The following is a 26,312-nucleotide window of genomic DNA, read 5'->3' as shown; positions in this document are numbered from 1 at the left end:
GTGGAGATATTTGACTAAATACACATTTTGTGCCAGAACTTTAACATGGATATGAAACTATAGGCCAATATTTCACTCCGTCTTTAGAATTATTTAATGGGTGAGTACAAACGGAGCATTTATCACATTTATGCTGCGCATATTTCATTTCTACCAAGCGATCTATGCCTGTGATACAGAATTTACAAAGTATATGAATGATCAGACATTCTAGGTCTAACTTCTAACCCAGTCTGAGTTTGTGTGAATCCTTATTCCCTCTGAGTATCAATACCCTCCCAACATTGGCTTACAATGTGTAGATTTTTAGATTATGTCAACAAACTATTAACAAAAAAGATTTATTCCATGTGAATTTGAATTGATTGAGTACAATCTGGCTAACATACAAATTGACCTAATGCAAAACAGAAAAATAATCACACACATATTAGGAATAGCATATACTATACTGACAGTGCTTTGCTTTTGGATGGCAGCATATGATTTTGACCCTCATAAATGATTATCCACTGACGCTGGTCCTGTACCTGACCACATACTTTTTCCCCCCCTGCCTCTACACCACATTTCTTATCTGAAATCAACCGATATACAAACTCACATGGTCACAAATAGTCATGGTCCATAATCTCAATGATATCATCCACCAATGCATTATGAGCATCACCTGTAGCATGGCCATTAATCTCACCAGTCACCAATGCATCATCATGGGCATAATCTGTGCTAATCTCACACATGTCACCCACCCACATCCTATCCACCAATATATCATGTTCCCATGTTCCGTGAGCTTGTTGATCTGCCATTGTCTGCGAATGTTCGCCTGTTATGCCATGGCCGTAATTGGGAACGCCGGGGTTCGGGTCGTCAAACAAGTGGAAGCACTCGTGGTTATTCAGATGATGTCCGTCATTGAAGCGCTTGCCACAGTCTTTACAGTCGTATGGTCTTTCTCCAGTGTGGGTACGAAGGTGTAGTTTTTCACCGGTGTGGTTGATACGAATGTGTCTCCTCAGACTATCTTTCCAAACAAAAGTCTTGCCACAGTCTTTACAGTCGTATGGTTTATTTCCGGTGTGGTTGATACGAATGTGTCTCTTCAGACTCTGTTTCGAAGCAAAATTCTTGCCACAGTCTTTACAATCGTATGGTTTTTCTCCGGTGTGGGTATGAAGGTGTGTCTTCAGATGACTTGTCTGACTGAAATTCCTCCCACACACTGTACAGCGGAAAGGTTTTTCTGCGGTGTGGATTTGCATGTGTTGATTCAGATTATTGGCCCGACTGTAGCACTTGCCACAGTTTTTAGAGTCGTATGGTTTTTCTCCGGTGTGGGTACAAAGGTGATTCTTCAGATTGTCTTTCTGACATAAATTCTCTTCACACACATTAGAGTCATATGTTTTTTCACCGGTGTGGATGATACGAATGTGTCTCTTTAGACTCTCTTTCCAAGCAAAATTCTTGCCACAGTCTTTACAGTCGTATGGTTTTTCTCCGGTGTGGGTACGAAGGTGCATCTTCAGATAACTTGGGCACCTGAAATTCCTCCCACACACTGTACAGGGGAAAGGTTTTTCACCGGTGTGGATGATACGAATGTGTCTCTTCAGATTATCTTTCGAAACAAAATTCTTGCCACAGTCTTTACAGTCGTTTGGTTTTTCTTCAGTGTGGGTATGAAGGTGTCTCTTCAGATCACTTGTCTGACTGAAATTCCCCCCACACACTTTACAGCGGAAAGGTTTTTCTCCGGTGTGGACTTGCACGTGTTGATTCAGATTATTGGCCCGACTGTAGCACTTGCCACAGTCTTTAGAGTCGTATGGTTTTTCTCCGGTGTGGGTACAAAGGTGATTCTTCAGATTGTCTTTCTGACATAAATTCTCTCCACACACATTAGAGTCATATGGTTTTTCACCGGTGTGGATGATACGAATGTGTCTCTTTAGACTCTCTTTCCAAGCAAAATTCCTGCCACAGTCTTTACAGTCGTATGGTTTTTCTCCGGTGTGGGTACGAAGGTGTATCTTCAGATAACTTGTCAGACTGAAATACTTCCCACACACTGTACAGCAGAAAGGTTTTTCTCCGGTGTGGATACGAAGGTGTTGTTTTTCACCGGTGTGGATGATACGAATGTGTCTCTTCAGATTATCTTTCGAAACAAAATTCTTGCCACAGTCTTTACAGTCGTATGGTTTTTCTCCGGTGTGGGTACGAAGGTGTATCTTCAGATAACTTGTCAGACTGAAATACTTCCCACACACTGTACAGCAGAAAGGTTTTTCTCCGGTGTGGATACGAAGGTGTTGTTTTTCACCGGTGTGGATGATACGAAGGTGTCTCTTCAGATCACTTGTCCGACTGAAATACTTCCCACACACTGTACAGCGGAAAGGTTTTTCTCCGGTGTGGGTACGAAGGTGTCTCTTCAGATCACTTGTCTGACTGAAATTCTCCCCACACACTTTACAGTGGAAAGGTCTTTCTCCGGTGTGGGTACGAAGGTGTTGTTTTTCTCCGGTGTGGGTACGAATGTGTCTCCTCAGATTACTTTTCTGACTGAAATTCCTCCCACACACTTTACAGCGGAAAGGTTTTTCTCCGGTGTGGACTTGCATGTGTTGATTCAGATTATTGGCCCGACTGTAGCACTTGCCGCAGTCTTTAGAGTCGTATGGTTTTTCTCCGGTGTGGGTACAAAGGTGATTCTTCAGATTGTCTTCCTGACATAAATTCTCTCCACACACATTAGAGTCATATGGTTTTTCACCGGTGTGCTTGATACGAATGTGTCTCTTTAGACTCTCTTTCCAAGCAAAATTCATGCCACAGTCTTTACAGTCATATGGTTTTTCTCCGGTGTGGGTATGAAGGTGTCTCTTCAGATGACCTTTCCGACCGAAACTCATGCCACACACTGTACAGCGGAAAGGGTTTTCTCCAGTGTGGATACGAAGGTGCATCTTCAGATCACCTTTCAAAGAGAAATTATTTGCACACACTTTAGTGTCGTATGGTTTTTCTCCGGTGTGGGTACGGAGGTGTTTCTTCAGATGACTTTTCTGACTGAAATTCTTGCCACAGTCTTTACAGTCGTATGGTTTTTCTCCGGTGTGGGTACGAAGGTGTATCTTCAGACTACCTTTCTTACTGAAATTCTTGCCACACACTTTACAGCGTAAGGGTTTTTCTCCGGTGTGGGTACAAAGGTGATTCTTCAGATTGTCTTCCTGACATAAATTCTCTCCACACACATTAGAGTCATATGGTTTTTCACCGGTGTGGATGATACGAATGTGTCTCTTTAGACTCTCTTTCCAAGCAAAATTCATGCCACAGTCTTTACAGTCGTATGGTATTTCTCTGGTGTGGGTACGAAGGTGTGTCTTCAGATGACCTGTCTGATTGAAATTCCTCCCACACACTGTACAGCGGAAAGGTTTTTCTCCGGTGTGGATACGAAGGTGTGTCTTCAGATGACCTTTCCGACCGAAACTCATGCCACACACTGTACAGAGGAAAGGGTTTTCTCCAGTGTGGATACGAAGGTGCATCTTCAGATCACCTTTCAAAGAGAAATTCTTTGCACACACTTTAAAGTGGAAAGGTTTTTCTCCGGTGTGCAATTGCATGTGTTGCTTCAGATTATTGGACTGACTGAAGCACTTGCCACAGTCTTTACTGTCGTATGCTTTTTCCCCTGTGTGGCTACGAAGGTGTTTCTTCAGATTACTTTTCGAAGAGAAATTCTTTGCACACACTTTACAGCTGAAAGGTTTTTCTCCAGTGTGGATACAAAGGTGCATCTTCAGATAACCTTTCGAAGAGTAATTATTGCCACACACTTTACAGCTGAAAGGTTTTTGTCCGTTGTGTATAAGGTGTGTCCTCAGGTTGTCAGATGGTCTTTCTTTGGTGTGGATATGAAGATGTTCCTTAAGATACTGTTCGCAACTGAAACTCTTGTCACACACTTTACAGCGGAAAGGCTTTTCATTAGTGTGAATGAGCTGATGTTCCTTCAGATGACGTAAATTAATAAAACCTGTGTTACACAGTTCACAGTGGAAAGGTTGTACGTCAGTGTGCACATGCTTGTGTACCTTCAGGTCTCTCAACCAAATGAAGCTCTTGTCACACACGTCACACTGCCAAGGTTTAACTCCAGTGTAGCAACACCGGTGTTGCTTCAGAAACAGTTCGTTACTGAAACTCTCGCCGCACTCTTCACACTGAAAAGGTTTTACACCTGTGTGGAGAGTTTGGTGATTTCTCAGACTATCTAACTTGTTGAAACTCATGTCACACCACTCACAGTTGTGGGTTTTCTTTCCTGTGTGAATCAGATGTCGCGTCTTTACTTCCCCTGGCTGAGTTAAAGTTTTGATAAACAAAGTTTTGATAAACCGTTGATTACTGTAAGGTATTTGTTGGTCTGTGTCTCCTCGTTTCGGGTCGGTTGCAGAGATGATGCAGGGAGGGTCGCCAGGTACCGGAGTAGATGGAGGGGACTCGTCGCCCAAAGTTACAACAGGAACGGGAGGAACTAAGTCTACACAAGTAGTGCTGGTGATTTGCTGACAGGCAGCTGAGGGGATATGTCCATTCCATTGGCAGTAGATGTCCTTGTGGCGCCTCTTCATGTGTCTATGGAGGAAGGCCTGAGATGTGAAGGCAAATAGACACTCAGGACAGGAGAAGACCAGAGTCTGGGAAGTTTGGGACGTCACTCCTGATAGCGAGAGAGAAGAGAGAGGGAGAAAGAGAGAAGGGGAGAGGCAGGTAAAAACAGTATCCAGACAACTGGAAATGCTTCATCATATGTCCAGTCTCCTTTGTAGGAGCACTATGGCTTCCCTGTTAAGTATAATAATGGACTAAACAGTCACATAATGATGTCTTTGATACCAAAATTGGAGTGCACGCAGGACATTTGAAGTGAAGCTGAAGCATTTACCCCTGGCTTCTCCACTCTATTCATTGGATAAACTATCAGACAGTCGATATGTGCACTAGATACAGATAAGGCAGCCTTTGTGTATTACAGCTGGGAATGCAAGACGTTTACAGCTTTGCAGGTGACAAAGAGGGGAAAGAACTTACTGTGGTCACAAAGTACTGTAGGAATGTGTATGCAAGTAAAGTAAATAAAATAATGTGGGATAATTCAAGGTAACTAGATCTGTGCTTGTCGGGCATCCGCCTACTTGGGAACGATGTAAGTTGGGAACAATTAAAAGGATTGCTAAACAACAGACACTCCTCATCGTCCTCACCTGGATGAGGGGAGGAGTCTCTCCCCTGACCTGTCTGCATAAGTTCTGGGGCTGGAGACATCAGACCTAATATGACAGGGGAGGCAAACAGGGAAATAAACAGAATGAATGGGAAGAACATTATCAATATAAACAAACTCACTGGATTCACTATGTTATGAATATGTTATGTTTTTACTATTTTAACAGCATGGGTATGTGATGGCAAGGGTTGATAGTCCTCGGTTATTTACCATTAGAGATTGCTTGTGGCGTCAGTGTCTCCGATTGGTTGCACTCCGGTTCAGAATCCTGGTCCCATTTTGGGTCCCAACAAGTGTCAGAACCTACAGAAACAGTGTCCTCCCCGTCAGAACCTACAGAAACCCCCTCCCCCTCCTCCTCCCTGATGCATTGCTGCAGCGGCACCAGTGGCCAGGGAGCAGCCTGAGAGCTGTGTTTGGGAAGCACCACCACTGCCGGCGGCGTTTGGCAAGGACTGATGCTTCTAGCTTCATTCACCAGAAGTGAAGAGTGAGCCTCGTGAAGTTGTTGGAGTTTGGGAAGGACAGCTTCATTCACCAGAAGTGAAGAGGGAGCCTCGTCTATTTGTGGGAGTTTGTCAAGGACAGCTTCATTCACCAATAGTGAAGAGGAAGCCTTGTGAAGTTGTGGGAGTTTGGGAAGGACAGCTTCATTCACCAGAAGTGAAGAGGAAGCCTCGTGAAGTTGTGGGAGTCTGTTAAGGACCACCACTGCCGACTTCATTTTAATCAGAAGTAAAGTGGAAGCCTTGTTTATTCGTGGGAGTCTGGAAAGGACCACGACTGCCGGCTTAATTTTAGTGAGAAGTGAAGTGGAAGCCTCTTCTAAATCCTCATGGGTTTCTGAGTTCTCCATGAGCCGCCGCGGCTTCCCAGACAGAAGGGAAGTGGAAGCCTCGTCTAGATCCTCATGAGTTTCTGAGGAAGTGGAAGCCTTCTCTAAGTCCTCAGCGGTTTCTGAGTACTCCATGAGCCACCCCGGCTTCCTTATCTTACGTCTTGGGCGCTCCTTTTCTGAGAACTGTGGTGGGATAAGACTGTGATACATTTTGTCTAGCTGCCAAAAGGACTGCCATAAAGAGTTCAACGCTGGAGTCTCATTCACAGCACGTTTCTCTTTCGTCATTACAGCATGGTCAACACTTGAAGCTGAAGCTGCAGCTACATCAGTGCTGGCCGTACCCCGTCCGGTTGTCATGTGATTAGTCACGTGTTTAGTTTGGCGCTTCTTTGCTAGGAAGTTGCTTGAATGGATGCTTAAATGCAAATCGGGCTCTTTGATGCAGTTGTCAGGGACCCATTCCAAGATCTCTTCTAGGGCAGCATTCTCTGCCGTCTCACTCATCAGATTCTTACAGTTGGCTCGCAGAGCCATGAGGTCACAGAACTCAGGGTCAAAGTGCAAGGCCTTCTTCAGGACCTACAGAAACAGTTAGTAAAAACAAAAGATGTGAAAAGTGTCGACCATTGATTGTTTCACACAAAAAAGACAAACAAACAGTACATGGTGGTACACTGCAGATTTTGATAAATAAATATACTATTGTTTATGACTTATCCACCTGGAGCAACTCAAAGCGAACTTGGTTGCTGACGGGGCTGGCATCTGCATTGTACTCCTGGTCAGGCTGTGTGTAGAGCTGGAAGACCATCTTGTAAGCCTCCACCGTGGGCTCCAGGAAGTAGACCAGCAGAGCACAGGCTCTGCACATCTCCAGGTCGTTGGGAAACAGGCCAGCGATGGTCTTGTAGATCAGGGACTTGGTGCCGACGTCATCACAGGACTGAAGGGCCTTGGTGCACAGCTCCACACAGAACTGGAGCCCATCGTTGCCCAACTAACATAAACAATGACAAAATGTTGAATATGAACACTGAAATGTGTAAAAGTTGTCTTTAAAGGTTTATTAAAGGTTTTATCTAATATAAATATTCCACCTTCCTTATTGGTAAAATAATGACTTTCCAGTCTGGCTAAGCCATTATTCATACATTTAAATAAAAATCACACCCGTGTGAACTGAGTGGTGCAAGGTCTTATATAGCCTGATCAGCTGTGGTCTGACGTAATGTCAGTGACCATGGTAACCATGCTCACCTGTGCACGGCCACGTACACAGGTACACAAACATAGATACAGACAAAGCTGGTTGTTGGAGAGGTTTGCACCACTCAAAAAGATTGGCCATAGGAACCATTTGCTCTGAACAGGGAAAAAAAAAATCACACCCGTGTGAACTGAGTGGTGCAGTGACGTCACACACTAACCATAGCAACTATGCTCACATGTACGTGGGGACACGTACAGGTACACAGGTACAGACACAGGTACAGACACAGGTACAGACAAAGCTGGTTGTTGGAGTGGTTTGCACCACTCAAAAAAAAGAGAAAAGAAAAGAAATAAGTCAAATATACTGTACGTGATACTGTATTATTACTACTCCATTTTTGTCTTAAAGGGAAACTTCACCCTTTTTGCAAAGAAATATATGTTAATGACGTTTAGAAGATTTAGAACACTTTCTTTATGTGTGTAATATGTGGTTTTAGATATTTTAGATTTTAGCAGTGAGCCCAGTGTCTCTGATGTCATGGACACTTGGCTCACTTCCTTCCTGGACTACATGGTGTCTCAGTAAGACAGCCCTCCCCATATCCACAAGGAGGAGCAGTGCACCAAAGCATTATGGGAATTGTAGTCCAGGAAGGAAGTGAGCCCAGTGTCCATGACATCATTGACACTGGGCTCACTGCTAAAATCTAAAATATCTTAAACCACATATTACACACATAAAGACCCCCAGGAAAGTGTTCTAAATCTTCTAAACGTCATTAACATATACGTTTTGGCAAAAAGGGTGAAGTGTTCCTTTAAGTTCAAGCACCAAGTCGGCACAAAAACGTAGCTTCTTACTTGAACAAATACTTGTCTTTACTTTATTGTATATCTCACCTCTTCCAGAATGACTCTGATGAACGGGAACATTGAATGGACATTGGTGGCAGACAGCATCAGCTCATGGCTCTCCTCTAGTAAAACGTCTTTGGAGGTTTTCAACCGCATATGTAGTTTGCTCCATATGAAGACAAGGTCACTGTGGGACATGTAAGACAATTAAGATGATAAATATTCCTACTTTGTGTACTGTGCAGTTATATTACACCACGTGTGACTTATGTATTAAGACAAACATAAGAAAAGTCAAATTAGTAGCATTATCATTAAAGTCCCACGAGCATGTCTCATCCTGGCCACTACCAATCATTAATGGCCCCTACACACTGTAGGAGTTTTAAAGTTGTCGGCGAGTCATCAGATCGTTGTGTATTTCACACTGCAGGAGTCTTTTTGAGTGGTGTAAACCACTCCTACAACTGGCTTTGTTAGTCTGTCTGTCTGTCTGTCTGTCTGTGCTCAAAAAATGAGCACGGTTGCTATGGTCACCCAGTTCACACGGGTGTGATTTTCATTACGTCAGACATTACGTCAGACCACAGCTGATCAGTCTATATAAGACCTTACACCACTCAGTTCACACGGGTGTGATTTTTTTTAAATCGTCTGTCATTATATCGTTGTGGCTTTCACACTAAACGATTGGTCGCCGAGTAGGCATCACACACTGCAAGAGTTCACCAAGATGCGATCCAGACCCGATATAGGCTACATCAATTGATCAAAGCCCGATCTTGCGTCAGATCGGGAGTTTTGTCAGCGAGCTAAAAAAATGGTCCCCGACAGCATAATCGGAGCAAATATCGTGCAGTGTGTATGAGCCATTACATGCCAAATAGGGATGGTATGGCTGCTGAAGTGAGACCACTGGTGCCATTCAAATTAATTTACTTTGGTGTGAAATACAGCCATCATAACCTGCTGGTGTGAGACTGGCCATTGTATAGTTTGTGGATTTCTATTGACAGTAAAACCTACCACAAATGGTCCATGTCTCCTCTTCGAAGCTCCTGGGAGAGGAAGGCTCTGGTGAGGGCCAGTAGTGATTCATCCTCTTCCTCGCTCTCCATATTACAGATGACGCGAAGAGCATCTTTGCCATTAAGATTAGTCAGCTGAAAAAAGGAGGAGAAACCAGTGCCATTACATCATTCAAGTCCCATTCAGGGCACACCGGTATGGATTAATGTGCAATTGCTACAGTTACAGCACTGTACGACTCAGGTTCAATTCCTGTCCATGTCTTTCTACTGTCCTGCAAAGATGAAGCACAAATGCCCCAAAAAACATTCTTAACTAGTACTATTCTACAGTTTAAACCATTGGGAGTATTTGTTAGTAATAGGACCAGTTATTTCATAATTGTGTTGTGTGGTTGATAGTCATTGACACACAAAATGTACATTTAGATATAGGTCAACTTTGACCTTCAATTAATATTATTATACAGTCCTGTCCTCTCCCATTAGGGATGTATGTATCGGTTAATTCCTTAATTGATAATCGATAACCTTATAATTTCCCTCAATACATTTTTTGCTGATATACAAAAAGAATACAAAAGGCATATTATATTCCTTAATCAAATATTTATTTGAATGAGGAATCAAATTAAATGAAAAGTGCAGTGGCTCGTCTGTCACATTACATGCAAAAACAGAGGCGTCTCTGTGGCTACCAAGGTGGGGGGGATATTTTTTAACCTGCCCACATGTGCGTTCCTCGGCCACACATCAGCAGACAGCATTACATTCACAGAAAAACACCCAATGATAGAACCGCCGAATTCTCGATGAATTGTTAACTGTTAAGTAACAGTTAAAAATGAATCAAATGAATGAAGAATTTCTTACCGATCGATTAATGATGAACTATTAACACTTCTAGAGACTTTAGCGTGACCAGCGCAAGGTAAGAATGGAAGATTATGCCTCCCAGTTGTCTTTTTTTTTAAATATGCTGGCGCATCCGTTGTGTTAACATCCCTATCCCTCATACACATCATCTCTATACAACACAGTCACTCAGCCCACCTCTTTGTTCAGAAGGTCGTTCTGGGAGGTTTTGTGAAGCCAGGTGAGGTACACCTGGAGGAAGAAGGGATGTTCTCCTGCTGTGGGATGCTGAGAGCAGCACTTGGCCAGGGCCATAGCCTCGCTGACCCTCTCACAGGTCAACAGGTAGCGTACGCGCAGCTCCAACAACACCGGCACCTGGGTGCTGATATATCGGTCCACTGTGGAGGAGTCAAACAGGAGAAGATAGTCCATATTTAGTAACGTCAATGAAGAGCGCATGTGGAATGAGTAACTTACATTAAATTATACTGGGTGCCAGCATTCTATCCCGTTGAGTAATGGCCTAGCTGTCCACACAGTGGAAACACTGATTAACAGGATTGTAAAGAATATGATAAAATGAAATACAAAATTGGCGCAGATCTGTCCAGCACTGGTGTGTTGTTTTCACCGTTACAAACCTTCAGTCTGAGGTAATGTGGACTGTGTGAGGATGGACTGCAGAGTGACGTTCCCCCATGGCCCACCATCTTGTAAACAATGAATCACCTCGAGCAAGTGAACATTCTGATGCCTCGCGAGGGACATATGACATTCCTGCATGACATTCCAGAGTAGGGGAGGGAAAAAAGAGAATAAATTGCAGCCTCACGTTTTGAAAAGCCCTGCTTTCTCCCCTGCTGAAAGACAGCAGGGAGAAAGGGATAGACAATCATAATGCACACAATTATTTCTACTCTCTTATTTCTAACCTCTGCGATGAGATTACAATTAGAGGAGCATGCGACATCATCCCTAATGGACATCCTATTTCATCTTCACCCCTGTTTGAAAGGCATGCCTCACACTTTGAGAAGCCCTGCTATGTAGATACATACAGTATATATTTTAGTGGTGCTGCATTTAAGGGGCAACCATGACGGCTGTTGTCAAATCCATTCAAAGAAATACCGGTACATAATTAAGCTAAGTCAGAAAATGGTTTGAAGCCTCACCTGGAATGTAACAGTGAAGTGTTTCAGTGGATCCTGATCGAAGTCATTCTTGTCAAAGAACAGCAAGAGCTCAAACACACTCCTGTGAGGGAACAGAAATCCTATGAATTACTGCTCGGGCAAAAAATTGATTCTTTAGTTGAAATATGCGCCCAGTTTCCCAACAGTCCGAACAAAGGCCTACGCCAGGGTTACTTACAAGGCCAGACTGCTGAGCATGTAGTGTACATCATCACAGCCTACCGGAAACGAGTGCGATTCTCGATCAAAATAGCAAAGAGCAATCTCGAGGATCCTGAGTTGAGGCAGTGGAGTCTGCCAGTGACATGTGTAGTCCTCCACCAGCTTTAAGAGAGAAATGTGGGAGAGAAAGAAAAAACTAAAAATTAATAAGAGTTGGGGAACAACTTCCATCCATTAAACCCATTATGGCCCACCAGTCCAAGAGGAACTTGAAGTCAACATTCAGGGGTTGACACTAAGATCTCACAGGCACTTGCTCGTCGGGCAAGTACATGTCATGTCCTATTTGCCCAAAGGACGGCACGTTAAAATTACCACCGCTGAAGTGCCCTTGAGCAAGGCATTGAACCACTACCATGAAATGTTCTATGAGCAGGGCCTGGCTGTAAACAAGTATCTGATGCTTAGTCCAGTTACCCTGGGTAAATATAGTAACTTTGCTTTGCTTTGCACACTTACCCAAAAGAATAATCGTCCATTATGAAATGATAGTACATTTTTAAATATAGTTCATTTGACTATTTGTGGTTCCTTGAGGATGCAGCAGTGAAATAGGGTCCCGGGACCCAGGAGTGGTCTTCTTTTAGATGGGTCCCAGGGACATTGTATGAGTCCCTGGGAGGGGGGGGGGGAGACACATGATTGCCTGAGTCTAAGGATGCAGGCTATGCAGGCTACCTTGGTGTAAAACTGTATATTTTGCCCAAAATGTAAAAATTAAATATTTGAAAAATAGTAATGTAAATTAGGCCGGCATATGCACGGTACATCTATAAGACTACTTCTTGTTTATGCCCCAAAATGACCTGCTATACAGGTTTTAATTTGTAGCACTAGCCATTGTAGAGATAAGTTTATTTTTACAATGGCTAGTGCTACAAATGGCTACAAAACATGTATATCCAGTCATTGTGGGGCATAAACAAGAAGTAGACCTTAATTGTCAAATATTTAAGCATGTTATAATCATGTATACTTTAACATTTACATTTTGGGGAAAGAATAGACACCGAGGTGCCCACTTTTCCTTGGTGCCCACCTAGCTCTGGTCCATAGCCTTCTACTGCTTCTACGATTCTGCCCTCGTAGAAGCAGTAGAAGGCTATGGACCAGAGCTAGGTGCCCACCTTCACCTTTCCTGTTTTACCTTCCTGTAGATAAGGACATGGTGACAGTCATGTTTCAGGGCTAATAACTATCAATCTGCCTGCAATAATTAGGTTGTTAAAACAAGCGGTTTTAAACTTCTCAAAGTTTAAAGTTTTTAACTTCTCAAAAATGCGGTCAAGAGGCGTTAGCCAACTTATATTGATCTCGGGGGGAGGGGAAGCTGCAGACCTGCTGCTGCAGGCATGTGTTCTCCTGCACAAGGTTTACTTTGTATTTTAATGAATGAAACAGTGTCTCTGACTGTCTTACCTTGCGGAATTCAGAACAGAAGGTTTTCCCGTCCACCTGCAGCGCATGACTCGAACAACCATTTGTAAATAAACTTTGTAATCGTTTCTCGAAGCCCTCCAAGTCGAGAGCACTGCCTTCTTCCGCCATACTGCTTTCTGTCGTCTTCTTCGACTTCTTGTTTTGGTTTTCATGGGCGTTTGTAACTTCATAGTCGTTGCAATGCCGCCATCTACTGGAATGTTAATTTGTGATAGGGATTGCAAAGTGTGTACACCTTTTTTCTAACATTGTAATGTATATATATTTTTTGCGAAATGTATATCTGTATGTTTTGATGAATTGAAAATGGAGGATCTTTATTGTCTTAGTGCTTTTTATGGTTTTATCCTTTTAGCAGATTTTGTATTGACCTGTAATTTCATTGAACTCTACACATTCTGCAAATGTTTAATCAAAAAACAAACAAACTATGTGCCAACAGTGGAGGGTAATCACTCCACAGTGCACTGCCACAAGAGGACTTTTGGTTTAAAATACATTTAAAGATATATATTGTATACATTAAAACTAAAAGTCAATACAATTACATCCCCTCACCTTTCTCTATGTAAATCAGAATAACTATGAATTATAAAGGTTATTATGGACACTATACATCTTTAGGAAATGCTAACTAAGAAAATAAATGGCACTTCGTCAAAAAGGTTGCCCATCACTCATGTGTCCACCTCCACCCAGTTATTCCATTCACAATCACAGGATTCACAGCACAGTTCTAACTTTTAACTTTCTGAGTTGGTGTGAATCCTTATTCACAATTCCTCCGAGTATCAATACCCTCCCAACATTGTTTGTTAATTTCAATCAACACCCAAATGTTCTCAGTGGTGTGGTTCTTGACATGTGAAATAAAACAACCAACAAAGTGGCTTACAATGTGTAGCTTTTAGATTATGTCAACAAACTATTATATACAAAAATAAAAACAGTGAAAGATTTATTCCATTTGAATTTGTGAATTTGAATTGATTGAGTACAATCAGGCTAACATACAAATTGGCCTAATGCAAAACAGAAAAATAATCACACCCATATTAGGAATAACATACAGACAGTGCTTTGCTTTTGGTTGGCAGCATATATGATTTTGACGCTCATAAATGATTATCCACTGACGGTGGTCCTGTACCTCTACACATCACATTTGACATTTCTTATCTGAAATCAACCGATCTACAAACTCACATGGTCACTCAGTCATGGTCAATAATCTCAATGATATCATCCACCAATGCATTAGAAGCATCACCTGTAGCATGGCCATTAATCTCACCAGTCACCAATGCATCATCATGGGCATAATCTGTGCTAATCTCACACATGTCACCCACCCACATCCTATCCACCAATGCATCATGTTCCCATGTTCCGTGAGCTTGTAGATCTGCCATCGTCTGCGAATGTTCGCCTGTTATGCCATGGCCGTAATTGGGGACGCCGGGGTTCGTGTCGTCAAACGTGAAAAAGTGAAAGCACTCGTGGTTATTCAGATGACGTCCGTCATTGAAGCGCTTGCCACAGTCTTTACAGTCGTACGTTTTCTCTCAGGTGTGACAGAAATTCCTACCACACAATTTAGAGTCGTATGTTTTTTCTCCAGTGTGTATAAGAAGGTGTGTCTTCAGATTACCTTTCAGACTGAAATCCTTTCCACACACTTTGCAGCGGAAAGGTTTTTCTCCGGTGTGAATACGAAGGTGTGTCTCCAGATTGCCTTTCCCACTGAAATTCCTCCCACACACTTTACAGTCATATGGTTTTTCTCCGATGTGGATACGAAGGTGTTTCCTCAGATTACTTTTCAAAGAGAAATTCTTGGCACACACTTTACAGCTGAAAGGTTTTTGTCCGGTGTGGATAAGGTGTGTCCTCAGATTGTCGTATGGTCTTTCTCCGAAGTGGATATGAAGGTGTTCCTTCAGATACTGTTCGCTACTGAAACTCTTGTCACACAGTTTACAGCGGAAAGGCATTTCATCAATGTGGATGAGCTGATGTTCCTTCAGATGATGTAAATGACTAAAACCTGTGTTACACAGTTCACAGTGGAAAGGTTGTACGTCAGTGTGCACATGCTTGTGTACCTTCAGGTCTCTCAACCAAATGAACCTCTTGTCGCACACATCACACTGCCACGGTTTAACTCCAGAATGGTACCGCTGGTGTTTCTTCAAATAGACTTTGCTACTGAAACTCTTGCTGCACTCTTTGCAGTGAAAAGGTTTTTCTCCAGTGTGGAGAGTTTGGTGATTTATCAGACTAGATAACCTGCCGAAATTCATGTCACACTGTTCACACTGGAAACGTTCAACTCCACTGTGGCAATGCTGGTGTTTCTTCAGAAACTGTTCGTTACTGAAACTCTCACCGCACTCTTCGCAGTGGAACGTTTTTTCTCCAGTGTGGAGAGTTAGGTGCTTTCTCAGACTAACTAACCTGGTGTAACCCATGCCACACTCTTCACACTGAAAAGGTTTTACACCAGTGTGGAGAGTTTGGTGATTTCTCAGACTATCTAACTTGTTGAAACTCATGTCACACCACTCACAGTTGTGGGGTTTCTTTCCTGTGTGAATCAGATGACGCGTCTTTACTTCCCCTGGCTGAGTTAAAGTTTTGATAAACAAAGTTTTGATAAACCGTCGATGATTGTAAGGTATTTGTTGGTCTGTGTCTCCTAGTTTTTGGTCGGTTGCAGAGATGATGCAGGGAGGGTCGCCAGGGACTGGAGTAGATGGAGGGGACTCGTCGCCCAATGTTACAACAGGAACTAAGTCTAAGCAAGCAGTGCTGGTGATTTGCTGACAGGCAGCTGAGGGGATCTGTCCATTCCATTGGCAGTAGATGTCCTTGTGGCGCCTCTTCATGTGTCTATGGAGGAAGGGCTGAGATGTGAAGGCAAATAGACACTCAGGACAGGAGAAGACCAGAGTCTGGGAAGTTTGGGACGTCACTCCTGATAGCGAGAGAGAAGACAGAGGAAGAGAGAAGGTGAGAGGAAGGTAAAAACAGTATCCAGACAACTAGAAACGCTTTGTCATCTGTCCGGGTGCAGTACTTAGTTTAGACAGTTTTTGGTTTAGACTAGTCATTGGTTAGACCAGTCATTAGTCCTACAACTACAACCTATCTCAAACCATCACCCTAAACCTAACCTCCCACGGGGCAGCACACCTAAACCTAACCCATGTCTAACCAATGACTAGTCTAAACTAAGTATGCACCCCATCTGTCCAGTCTCCTTTGTAGGAGCATTATGGCTTCCCTGTCAAGTATAATAATGCACTAAACAGAACACGATGTGTTTGATACCAAAATTGGAGCGCACACAGGACATTTGAAGTGAAGCATTTACCCCTGGCTTCTCCATAGTCTATTCATTGGATAAACTATCAGTCGATATGTGCACAAGATACAAATAAGGCAGGCTTCGTGCATTACAGCTGGCAATGCAAGACGTTTCCAGCTTTGCAGGTGACAAAGAGGGGAAAGAACTTACTGTGGTCACAAAGTACTGTAGGAATGTGTATGCAAGAAAAGTGTATGCAAGAAAAGTAAATAAAAATCACACCCGTGTGAAGTGAGTGGTGCAACTCCATGTGGAGGTCCCCGGGGGGTCCCCGGAAGTTCCAGACCCACAGGACCACGGCGCCGGCCCAGTTCTGGCAAGCCGCCCCACGTCCGAAACGGTTGTGAAATGACAAAGTTACCGTGTGGGGGTCCCTCTACTGTACTGTACTGTACTGGCACACCCGAAATCATCATATATACAGTTAATGTGTGTGTGTGTGTGTGTGTGTGTGTGTGTGTGTGTGTGTGTTTGTTAGGTTGCGCACAGGTGGTGAAAAACAACCATGCTATTTTCATGCTCATACCCACCCAGCCACACACATAGCTCTGTAAGGGAGTGGTTGCACCACTCAAAAATGTGGGCTAATTCAAAGTGACTAGATCTGTGCTCGTGGGGAACCCGCCTACTTGGGAACGATGCAAGTTGGGAATAATTAAAAGGATTGCTAAACAACGGACACTCCTCATCGTCCTCCTCCACGTCCTCACCTGGATGAGGGGAGGAGTCTCTCCCCTGACCTGTCCCGTCCCTCCTCGTAAGTTCTGGGGCTGCAGACATCAGACCTAATATGAGGGGAAAAGAAAGAGCAACATAAATGTAGGCAGAGGGAAACAAACTGAATGAAAGGGAAGATAGAACAGGACAGGTGGCCACAAGCACAAATATTCCTGGAACAAACATTATCAATATAAACAAACTGGATTCACTACGTTATGAATGTGTTATGTTTTTGTTTCTTTTACTATTTTAACAGCATGGGTATGTGATGGTGAGGCTTGATAACGCCAGTCCTCGGTTATTTACCATTAGAGATTGCTTGTGGCATCAGTGTCTCCGATTGGCTGCACTCCGGTTCAGAATCCTGGTCCGATTTTGGGTCCCAACAAGTGTCAGAACCTACAGGAACAGTGTCCTCCCCCTCAGAACCTACAGAAACCCCCTCCTCCTCCTCCCCCTCCTCCCTGATGCATTGTTGCAGTGGCACCAGTGGCCAGGGAGCAGCCTGGGAGCTGTGTTCGGGAAGCACCACCACTGCTGGCGGCGTTTGGGATGGATCACCGCTGCCAGCTTCATTCACCAGAAGTGAAGAGGAAGCCTCGTGAAGTTGTGGGAGTTTGGGAAGGACCACCGCCGCTGGATTCATTTCAGCCAGAAGTGAAGAGGAAGCCTTGTCTATTTGTGGGAGTCTGTTAAGGACCACAATTGCCGACTTCATTTTAACCAGAAGTAAAGTGGAAGCCTTGTTTATTTGTGGGAGTCTGGAAAGGACCACCACTGCCGGCTTAATTTTAGTGAGAAGTGAAGTGAAATCCTCATGGGTTTCTGAGTTCTCCATGAGCCGCCGCGGCTTCCCAGACGAAAGGGAAGTGGAAGCCTTGTCTAAAACCTCAGTTGTTTCAGAGGAACTGGAAGCCTCGTCTAGATCCTCATGAGTTTCTGAGGAAGTGGAAGCCTTCTCTAAGTCCTCAGCGGTTTCCGAGTACTCCATGAGCCACCCTGGCTTCCTTATCTTACGTCTTGGGCGCTTCTTTTCTGAGAACCGTGGTGGGATAAGACTGTGATACATTTTGTCTAGCTGCCAAAAGGACTGCCATAAAGAGTTCAACGCTGGAGTCTCATTCACAGCACGTTTCTCTTTCGTCATTACAGCATGGTCAACACTTGAAGCTGAAGCTGCAGCTACATCAGTGCTGGCCGTACCCCGTTCAGTTGTCATGTGATTCTTCTTATCGTCTTTAGTTTGGCGCTTCTTTGCCCCCGCCTGGTGTACCACTTCTGTTCTTTGCTGGAAGTTGCTTGAATGGATGCTTAAATGCAAATCGGGCTCTTTGATGCAGTTGTCAGGGACCCATTCCAAGATCTCTTCTAGGGCAGCATTCTCTGCCGTCTCACTCATCAGATTCTTACAGTTGGCTCGCAGAGCCATGAGGTCACAGAACTCAGGGTCAAAGTGCAAACCCTTCTTCAGGACCTACAGAAACAGTAAAAACAAAAGATGTAAAAAGTGTCGACCATTGATTGTTTCACACAAAAAAGACAAACAAACAGTACATGGTGGTACACTGCAGATTTTGATAAATAAAAATACTATTGTTTATGACTTATCCACCTGGAGCAACTCAAAGCGAACTTGGTTGCTGACGGGGCTGGCATCTGCATTGTACTCCTGGTCAGGCTGTGTGTAGAGCTGGAAGACCATCTTGTAAGCCTCCACCGTGGGCTCCAGGAAGTAGACCAGCAGAGCACAGGCTCTGCACATCTCCAGGTCGTTGGGAAACAGGCCAGCGATGGTCTTGTAGATCAGGGACTTGGTGCCGACGTCATCACAGGACTGAAGGGCCTTGGTGCACAGCTCCACACAGAACTGGAGCCCATCGTTGCCCAACTAACAAACAATGACAAAATGTTGAATATGAACACTGAAATGTGTAAATATTGACTAGTCTTGAATACCACTGAATTCTATTAAAGGTTTAATCTAATATAAATATTCCACCTTCATTATTGGTAAAATAATGACTTTCCAGTCTGGCTCAGCCATTATTCATACATTTTAAAATAAAAAAATGCTCTGAACAAAAAACAAGCAAAAAGAAAAGAAACTAGAAAAAGTGCCCTTCTGGGCACAGGTCTCCACCAGGAGGATAGGAGTGTGTGTGATGTTTGGCAAAATGTTTTTTTGTTTGTTTCTTGCAACAATTGTCTTCATTTTGTTGAGTAAATGCAGAGCCAGATCCCTCATAGCATCTCTGAGGATAGAATTCTGGATGAGCAGGACATGTGCAGCATTTTGTAAAACAGGCTACTCCTGAAAACTTTGGAAGGCAATCTTAGCTAATCAGTGTAGAATCTGAGAAATCCCACAGGCTCGTCTTGATCACAAGAGATCATGTGTACCGATTTGCGTGAGATTTGGATGAAATCTGTGCGACTAACATAAACAATGTGTTTTGCAGAAATCAGCCTCATGGTGGCGCTATAACCGGCAGATGTGGAGGGATGCAGGGAAAATGTTTTTCCATGGCCTCTAGGGAGTGCACATACATAAGTTGTATATTACAGATCGATGCAGTTATAGGTAAAAACAGGAAATGGCATGTTATAGCGCCACCGTGAGGCTGATTTGGGAAAGAAATAGTGGCATGTCATCCTCACCTAGTGGAAATGTGCGTGTATAATTTAATGGAAATTGGACACTGTTTGTGATTTGTTGCATTTTGTTCGAAACGGACCAATCATGTGAGCTTTGGAAGCCAATCTTAGCCAATCAGGATGGAAGATGGGAAATTGTGCAGATCCGTGTTGATCACATGACTATGGAGATAGTGTATACCGAATTGTGTGATGTATGGATAAAATGTGTACGAGTTATCTACAGAAATGTATTTTGCCTAAATCGGCCTCATGGTGGCGCTATAACAGGCCGTTGAGGAATTGGGGCAGAGGTTCGTTGTTGGCATCCAGGGAGTGCGTGTGCAAAGTTTGGCATGGATCGGGCCAACGGTGCCGGAGATTAGCTGATAACGGACGTACGGAAGGACGGAAGGAAGGACGGACGGAAGGACACACACACGGACGGAGTGCAAAACATACTCTCTCCCCATACCTTCTGCCTGGTGGAGACAATAAGTCAAATATACTATACGTGATACTGTACTATTACTACTCTGTTTCATAATGCAATTGCTACAAACACGGATGTCTTTTTTTTATTATATATATATATATGTTTTTTTTGTGGCTTTTGCCTTTATTTTATATATTTTATGGAGGGACAGACAGTAGGCTGACAGGAAATGGGGAGAGAGATGGGGGGGAAGACATGCAGTAAAGGCCGTCGGGATCGGGAGTCGAACCCGCAGCACACTGCCAGACTGGATTACCAGCCAAGGTAACTGGACCACTGAGCCATGGCCCAGGCCAAAAACGGATGTCTTAAGTTCTGCACAAAAACGTAGCTTCTTACTTGAACAAATACTTGTCTTTACTGTATACCTCACCTCTTCCAGAATGACTCTGATGAACGGGAACATTGAATGGACGTTGGTGGCAGACAGCATCAGCTCATGGCTCTCCTCTAGTAAAACGTCTTTGGAGGTTTTCAACCGCATTTGTAGTTTGCTCCATATGAAGACAAGGTCACTGTGGGACATGTAAGACAATTAAGATGATAAATATTCCTACTGTGTGTACTGTGCAGTTATATTAGACCACATGTGACTTATGTACTAAGACAGTCAAATTAGTAGCATTAACATATTTCAAGTCCCACGAGCATGTCTCATTCTGGCCTCTCTCATTTACATGCCAAATAGGGATGGTATGGATGCTGAACTGAGACCACTGGTGCCATTCAAATTCATATACTTTGGTGTGAAATACAGCCGCCATAACCTGCTGGTGTGAGACTGGCCATTGTATAATTTGTGGATTTCTATTGACAGTAAAACCTACCACAAATGGTCCATGTCTCCTCTTCGAAGCTCCTGGGAGAGGAAGGCTCTGGTGAGGGCCAGTAGTGATTCATCCTCTTCCTCGCTCTCCATATTACAGATGACACGAAGAGCATCTTTGCCATTCAAATTAGTCAGCTGAAAAAGAGGAGAAACCAGTTCCATTACATCATTCAAGTCCCATTCAGGGCACACCAGTATGGATTAGTGCGACTCAGGTTCAATTCCTGTCCATGTCTTTCTACTGTCCTGCAAAGATGAAGCACAAATGCCCCAAAAAACATTCTTAACTAGTACTATTCTACAGTTAAAATTGTGTGGTTGATAGTCATTGACACACAAAATGTACATTTAAAAGTAATATTTAGATATGTCAACTTTGACATATATCAATACTGACATATTGACATAATATAATAATATATATAAATAATAATAATAATATATATAATAATAATATAATATATATCAATACTGACATATTGACATAATATTGACATAATCAATATTATTATATTGATTGAAGGGATTTAGGCATTAGGGATGTATGTATGAATCGATTAATTAATTAATTGATAACCTTAGATTAACCGGTTAGTTGATAAGCGTTTGTTTTGTTTTTTAATTTGAGAATCTTAATTTCCCTGGGGGGGAACATTTTTTAACCGGCCCACATGTGCGTTCCTCGGCCACGCACGCGCAGACAGCATTACATTCACAGAACAACGCCCAATGATTTGACCGTTTGTTTACTGTTAAGTAACAGTTACAAATTAAAAATAAAAAATGAACGAAGAATTTCTTACTGATCGATTAACGATCCCTTAGCTCATACACATCATCTCTATACAACAGTCACTCAGCCCACCTCTTTGTTCAGAAGGTCATTCTGGGAGGTTTTGTGAAGCCAGGTGAGGTACACCTGGAGGAAGAAGGGATGTTCTCCTGCTGTGGGATGCTGAGAGCAGCACTTGGCCAGGGCCATAGCCTCGCTGACCCTCTCACAGGTCAACAGGTAGCGTACCCGCAGCTCCAACAACACCGGCACCTGGGTGCTGATATATCGGTCCACTGTGGAAGAGTCAAACAGGAGAAGATAGTCCATATTTAGTAACGTCAATGAAGCGCGAATGGGGAATGAGAGTCATTTACATTTGTTGTTTTCACCGTTACAAACCTTCAGTCTGAGGTAATGTGGACTGTGTGAGGATGGACTGCAGAGTGACGTTCCCCCATGGCCCGCCATCTTGTAAACAATTGCTCACCTCGAGCAAGTGAACATTCTGATGCCTCGCGAGGGACATATGACATTCCTGCATGACATTCCACAGTAAGGGGAAAAAAGAGAATAAATTGCATTTGAAAAGCCCTGTTGAAAGACAGCAGGGAGAAAGGGATAGACAACGCATGTCTATGTTGACTATGTACACAATTATTTCTACTCTTATTTCTAACCTAGTCTGTGATGTGATTACAATTAGAGGAGCCTGCGAGTCTGCAACATTACCCCTAATGGACATTAAATCCCATTTCATCTTCACCCATGTTTGAAAGGCATGCCTCACACTTTGAAAAGCCCTGCTATGTAGATACATACATACAGTATATATTTTAGTGGTGCTGCATTTAAGGGGCAAACTAACATGACGGCTGTTGTACCGGTATTTCTTTGTCCCTTCAAAGAAATACCGGTGCATACTTAGTCCGAAAAGAATAAGTCCGAAAATGGTTTGAAGCCTCACCTGGAATGTAACAGTGAAGTGTTTCAGTGGATCCTGATCGAAGTCATTCTTGTGAAAGAACAGCAAGAGCTCAAACACACTCCTGTGAGGGAACAGAAATCGTATGAATTACTGTTCGGGCAAGAAATTGATTCTTTAGTTTAAATATGCGCCCAGTTTCCCAACAGTCCAAAGAAAGGCCTCCACCAGGGTTACTTACAAGGCCAGACTGCTGAGCATGTAGTGTACATCATCACAGCCTACCGGAAACGAGTAAGATTCTCGATCAAAATAGCAAAGAGCAATCTGGAGGATCCTGAGTTGAGGCAGTGGAGTCTGCCAGTGATATGTGTACTCCTCCACCAGCTTAGAGAGAGATGTGGGAGAGAATGATTGCCTGAGTTTGCAAGGCTACCTTGGTGTAAAATTGGATATTTTGTCCAAAATGTAAAAAAAAAAATATTTGAAAAATGGTTTAAGCCTATACATGATGTGAACATGAATGGTACATCATTATAAGACTACTTATGCCCCAAAATGACTGGATATACAGGTACTTGTAGCAATTTGTAGCACTAGCCATTGTAGAGATAACAGTTTCATATTTTCACAATGGCTATAGTGCTACAAATGACTATCCAGTCATTGTGGGGCATAAACAAGAAGTAGACCTTAAAGCTGCTATAAGCAACAATATGTCACATTTTTAATGACTGTTTTTTATTAATTATATATTTTTTGGTATTCAGACAGCCAGCAATGAGTAAAACGCTCCCCAAAAAATGTAGTCTGTGACACATCTAGCCGCAATTTGCAACTCTAGATTTTTTTATAATGGGATGAATCTAGAGTTGCAATACCCTCCATTGACTCCCCACTCATCATTTTGCGTTTGCGATCTGCTTGTCTTAAACGACGTTAAACTCACCAACATTGCAGCTGTAGTCCAAGCTTGAATTATTCTCTTTCAATCTGCAAAGCTTGTTTTTCATAAAAATCCCCCGTAGACATGTTATGAGCTACTTTATGTCAAGAAGAAGAAATGTTGGAGTTTGGAAGCGCTCGTTTGTATTAAGGGGTCGCGCTGCTGCCTCCTGCATTATGTGCAAATGCGAAACAGATGCATGCAGGGACGTTCAGGGACTTACGACGAGCGCTTCCAAACTCCAGCACTTAGAAAAAGAATCACTTGCACAGAATGTCTTGACAGAAAGTAGCTCATAACATGTCTACGGGGGATTTTTATGAAAAACAAGCTTTGCAGATTGAAAGAGAATAATTCAAGCTTGGACAACAGCTGCAATGTTGGTGAGTTTAACGTCGTTTAAGACGAGCAGATCGCAAACGCAAAATGATGAGTGGGGAGTCAATGGAGGGTATTGCAACTCTAGATTCATCCCATTATAAAAAAATCTAGAGTTGCAAATTGCGGCTATGACACATCTATAGGTTCCAAAGTCCAACACTTAGAAAAATAATCGCCTTCAGAGAATTTCTTGACAGAAAGTAGCTCATAACATGTCTACGGCTGATTTTCATGAAACAAAAGCTTGGCAGATTGAAAGAGGATAATTCAAGCTTGCCCTACAGCTGCCATGTTGGCGAGTTTAACGTTGTTTAATACAAGCAGATCGCAAAAGCAAATTGGATGAATGGGGAGTCAATGGAGGGTATTGCAACTCTAGATTCATCCCATTATAAAAATCTAGAGTTGCAAATTGCGGCTAGGTGACAGTCATGTTTCAGTGCTAATAACTATCCACCTGTCTGCAATAATTAGATTGTTAAAACATGTGCACAAGGAATTTCATATATCAGTAGATCATTCATTAATCAGAAATGCATCTGAAACAACTTGAAAACTTGTTTGAGGACAAGTTTTTAACTTCTTCCTCAAACATGCGGTCTAGAGGAGTTTAGCCAACTTATATTGATCTCTGGGGGAGGGGAACCTGCAGACCTGCTGCTGCATGAATGTGTTCTCCTGCACAAGGTTTACTTTGTATTTTAATGAATGAAACAGTGTCTCTGACTGCCTTACCCTGCGGAATCCAGAACAGAAGGTTTTACCGTCCACCTGCAGCGCATGACTCGAACAACCATTTATAAATAAACTTTGTAATCGTTTCTTGAAGCCCTCTAAGTCGAGAGCACTGCCTTCTTCCGCCATACTGCTTTCTGTCGTCTTCTTCGACTTCTTGTTTTGGTTTTCATGGGCGGTTGTAACTTCATAGTCGTTGCAATGCCGCCATCTACTGGAGTAATATCTTCAAGTTACAGCAGTGGTTCTCAAACTTTTCTTGTGGATTGATTGATTGATTGATTGATTGATATTTTTATTTCACAGTATGTAGAATCAAACTAAAGCACAAGTCAATACAAAAGTCAATACAAAAATAAAAACGTTGTGAAAAGCACAAGACTTATTTACATCAGGGTTCACCATTTTCATTCATCATCACAATTAAAGGCGTACATATACACTTCTATGAAGAAACAGGAAATCATCATGTAAAAAAAGTAAAAAAGGGAAAAACATGTCTACAGTGTGGGTGGGTGGAGGGATTCACATTTCTTAATGGCTGTTGGTAGGGTGTCCCACATTTTAGTGGCATAGGAGCTACATTGGTTTGTTGAACTCCCTCTGGTGTTGTGAGTGTGGACTTCATTGACATTAAGGAAGTATTTTGACATGGTACATGGGTATCTTGGTGATGTAGTGAATCTTGTAGACCAGGCCCATTGCAAGATGCTGTTGCTGTACTCTGTCGTCAACCCTAATAGCCATTCCAGCCCATAGTCATAGACATATCAAAATAGGCAGGGGTGAGGTGGTCTGGAGTCTGGAGCCTTTGTATTGATTGATTGAACATTTTCACAACATGACGTCACACCACAGTGGTAAGCGATTCACCGCTCACCCAAACACGCCTCTGTTTTTACTAACCACCGTTTCGGTGGTCACCTTATAAAGTATAAATAGGCCTTATTCTTGCATGAAGCACTCCCTAGTACTTTGCATCAGGATACAAATGAGTGTTTCATTAAACAAGAATGACTCGTCATAACTGCCAGGTGCAGCAGCAAGCTCACTATGGTTTTTATCTCCCTTTGGCTTAGAGGCGCTAGAAGCAGCCGATCATGAAAACGTGTCCACCAGGTCCTCACTAGTCTCAACATCGACAGTACAGCCAGGTTGCACCTGTGACCAGCTGGCTAAAATAAATATATCATTGAACAGAAAGGGTTCATCTTGCTCACACTTTTTTTTTTCTTCTTCTTTTTTGTCTTCTCAGAAGGTAGGTTAAATGAACTTTTATGTACATATCGGTATTACATTAACTAATGGTTAAATCATTGTTGGATGAAAAACAGACATGCATGGCATTGTTTGATGACAAATAGAGTCCAAATTAACCTGGACCTTGTGCACAAAAGAATCTTTGGTGAATCTGCTTCCTAATTCAAAGTGTAAAAAACAACAGTATGTTGACATGTATATAACGCTCCATTCTAGTTCTTTGTATGAACTATGCACCATAGTCAACCGACACCTCCTCCACCAATCGTCTATCAGAG

General features: G+C 42.8%; 2 protein-coding genes across 5 annotated transcripts; both read right to left on the bottom strand.

Annotated features, from left to right (window-relative positions):
- Nucleotides 1-325: 325 nt before the first annotated feature.
- LOC306917473 (uncharacterized protein) lies at nucleotides 326-13,079 on the bottom strand. 3 transcript variants are annotated; one of them, XM_079495700.1, is made up of 12 exons: nucleotides 12,946-13,079; nucleotides 11,483-11,628; nucleotides 11,284-11,365; nucleotides 10,750-10,885; nucleotides 10,304-10,506; nucleotides 9,249-9,385; nucleotides 8,268-8,409; nucleotides 6,874-7,149; nucleotides 5,522-6,731; nucleotides 5,289-5,354; nucleotides 1,709-4,744; nucleotides 326-1,624 (listed from the first exon to the last, which is right to left on the bottom strand). In XM_079495700.1, exons 1-12 carry the CDS (start codon nucleotides 13,072-13,074, stop codon nucleotides 609-611), a joined length of 6,579 nt encoding a protein of 2,192 aa, XP_079351826.1. In that variant the 5' UTR covers nucleotides 13,075-13,079; the 3' UTR covers nucleotides 326-608. The 3 variants fall into 3 exon arrangements, with proteins under 3 accessions (XP_079351826.1, XP_079351827.1, XP_079351825.1); XM_079495701.1 differs by having other exon boundaries at nucleotides 326-2,780; nucleotides 2,868-4,744; XM_079495699.1 differs by having other exon boundaries at nucleotides 326-4,744.
- Nucleotides 326-24,928, bottom strand: LOC306917474 (uncharacterized protein). 2 transcript variants are annotated; one of them, XR_013789192.1, is made up of 12 exons: nucleotides 24,775-24,928; nucleotides 22,954-23,099; nucleotides 22,755-22,836; nucleotides 22,190-22,325; nucleotides 21,881-22,083; nucleotides 21,014-21,150; nucleotides 20,560-20,701; nucleotides 18,669-18,944; nucleotides 17,363-18,530; nucleotides 17,047-17,121; nucleotides 14,125-15,943; nucleotides 326-557 (listed from the first exon to the last, which is right to left on the bottom strand). XR_013789192.1 is itself a non-coding variant. In XM_079495702.1 (11 exons), exons 1-11 carry the CDS (start codon nucleotides 24,901-24,903, stop codon nucleotides 14,532-14,534), a joined length of 3,906 nt encoding a protein of 1,301 aa, XP_079351828.1. In that variant the 5' UTR covers nucleotides 24,904-24,928; the 3' UTR covers nucleotides 13,912-14,531. The 2 variants fall into 2 exon arrangements, 1 of the variants encoding a protein (XP_079351828.1); XM_079495702.1 differs by lacking the exon at nucleotides 326-557 and having other exon boundaries at nucleotides 13,912-15,943.
- Nucleotides 24,929-26,312: the final 1,384 nt, after the last annotated feature.

Source organism: Electrona antarctica (assembly GCF_951216825.1).
Source record: "Electrona antarctica genome assembly, chromosome: 24".
NCBI lineage: Eukaryota > Metazoa > Chordata > Actinopteri > Myctophiformes > Myctophidae > Electrona > Electrona antarctica.
Note: the sequence above shows the minus strand (reverse complement) of the source record. Positions and strands in the feature narration are given on the sequence as shown.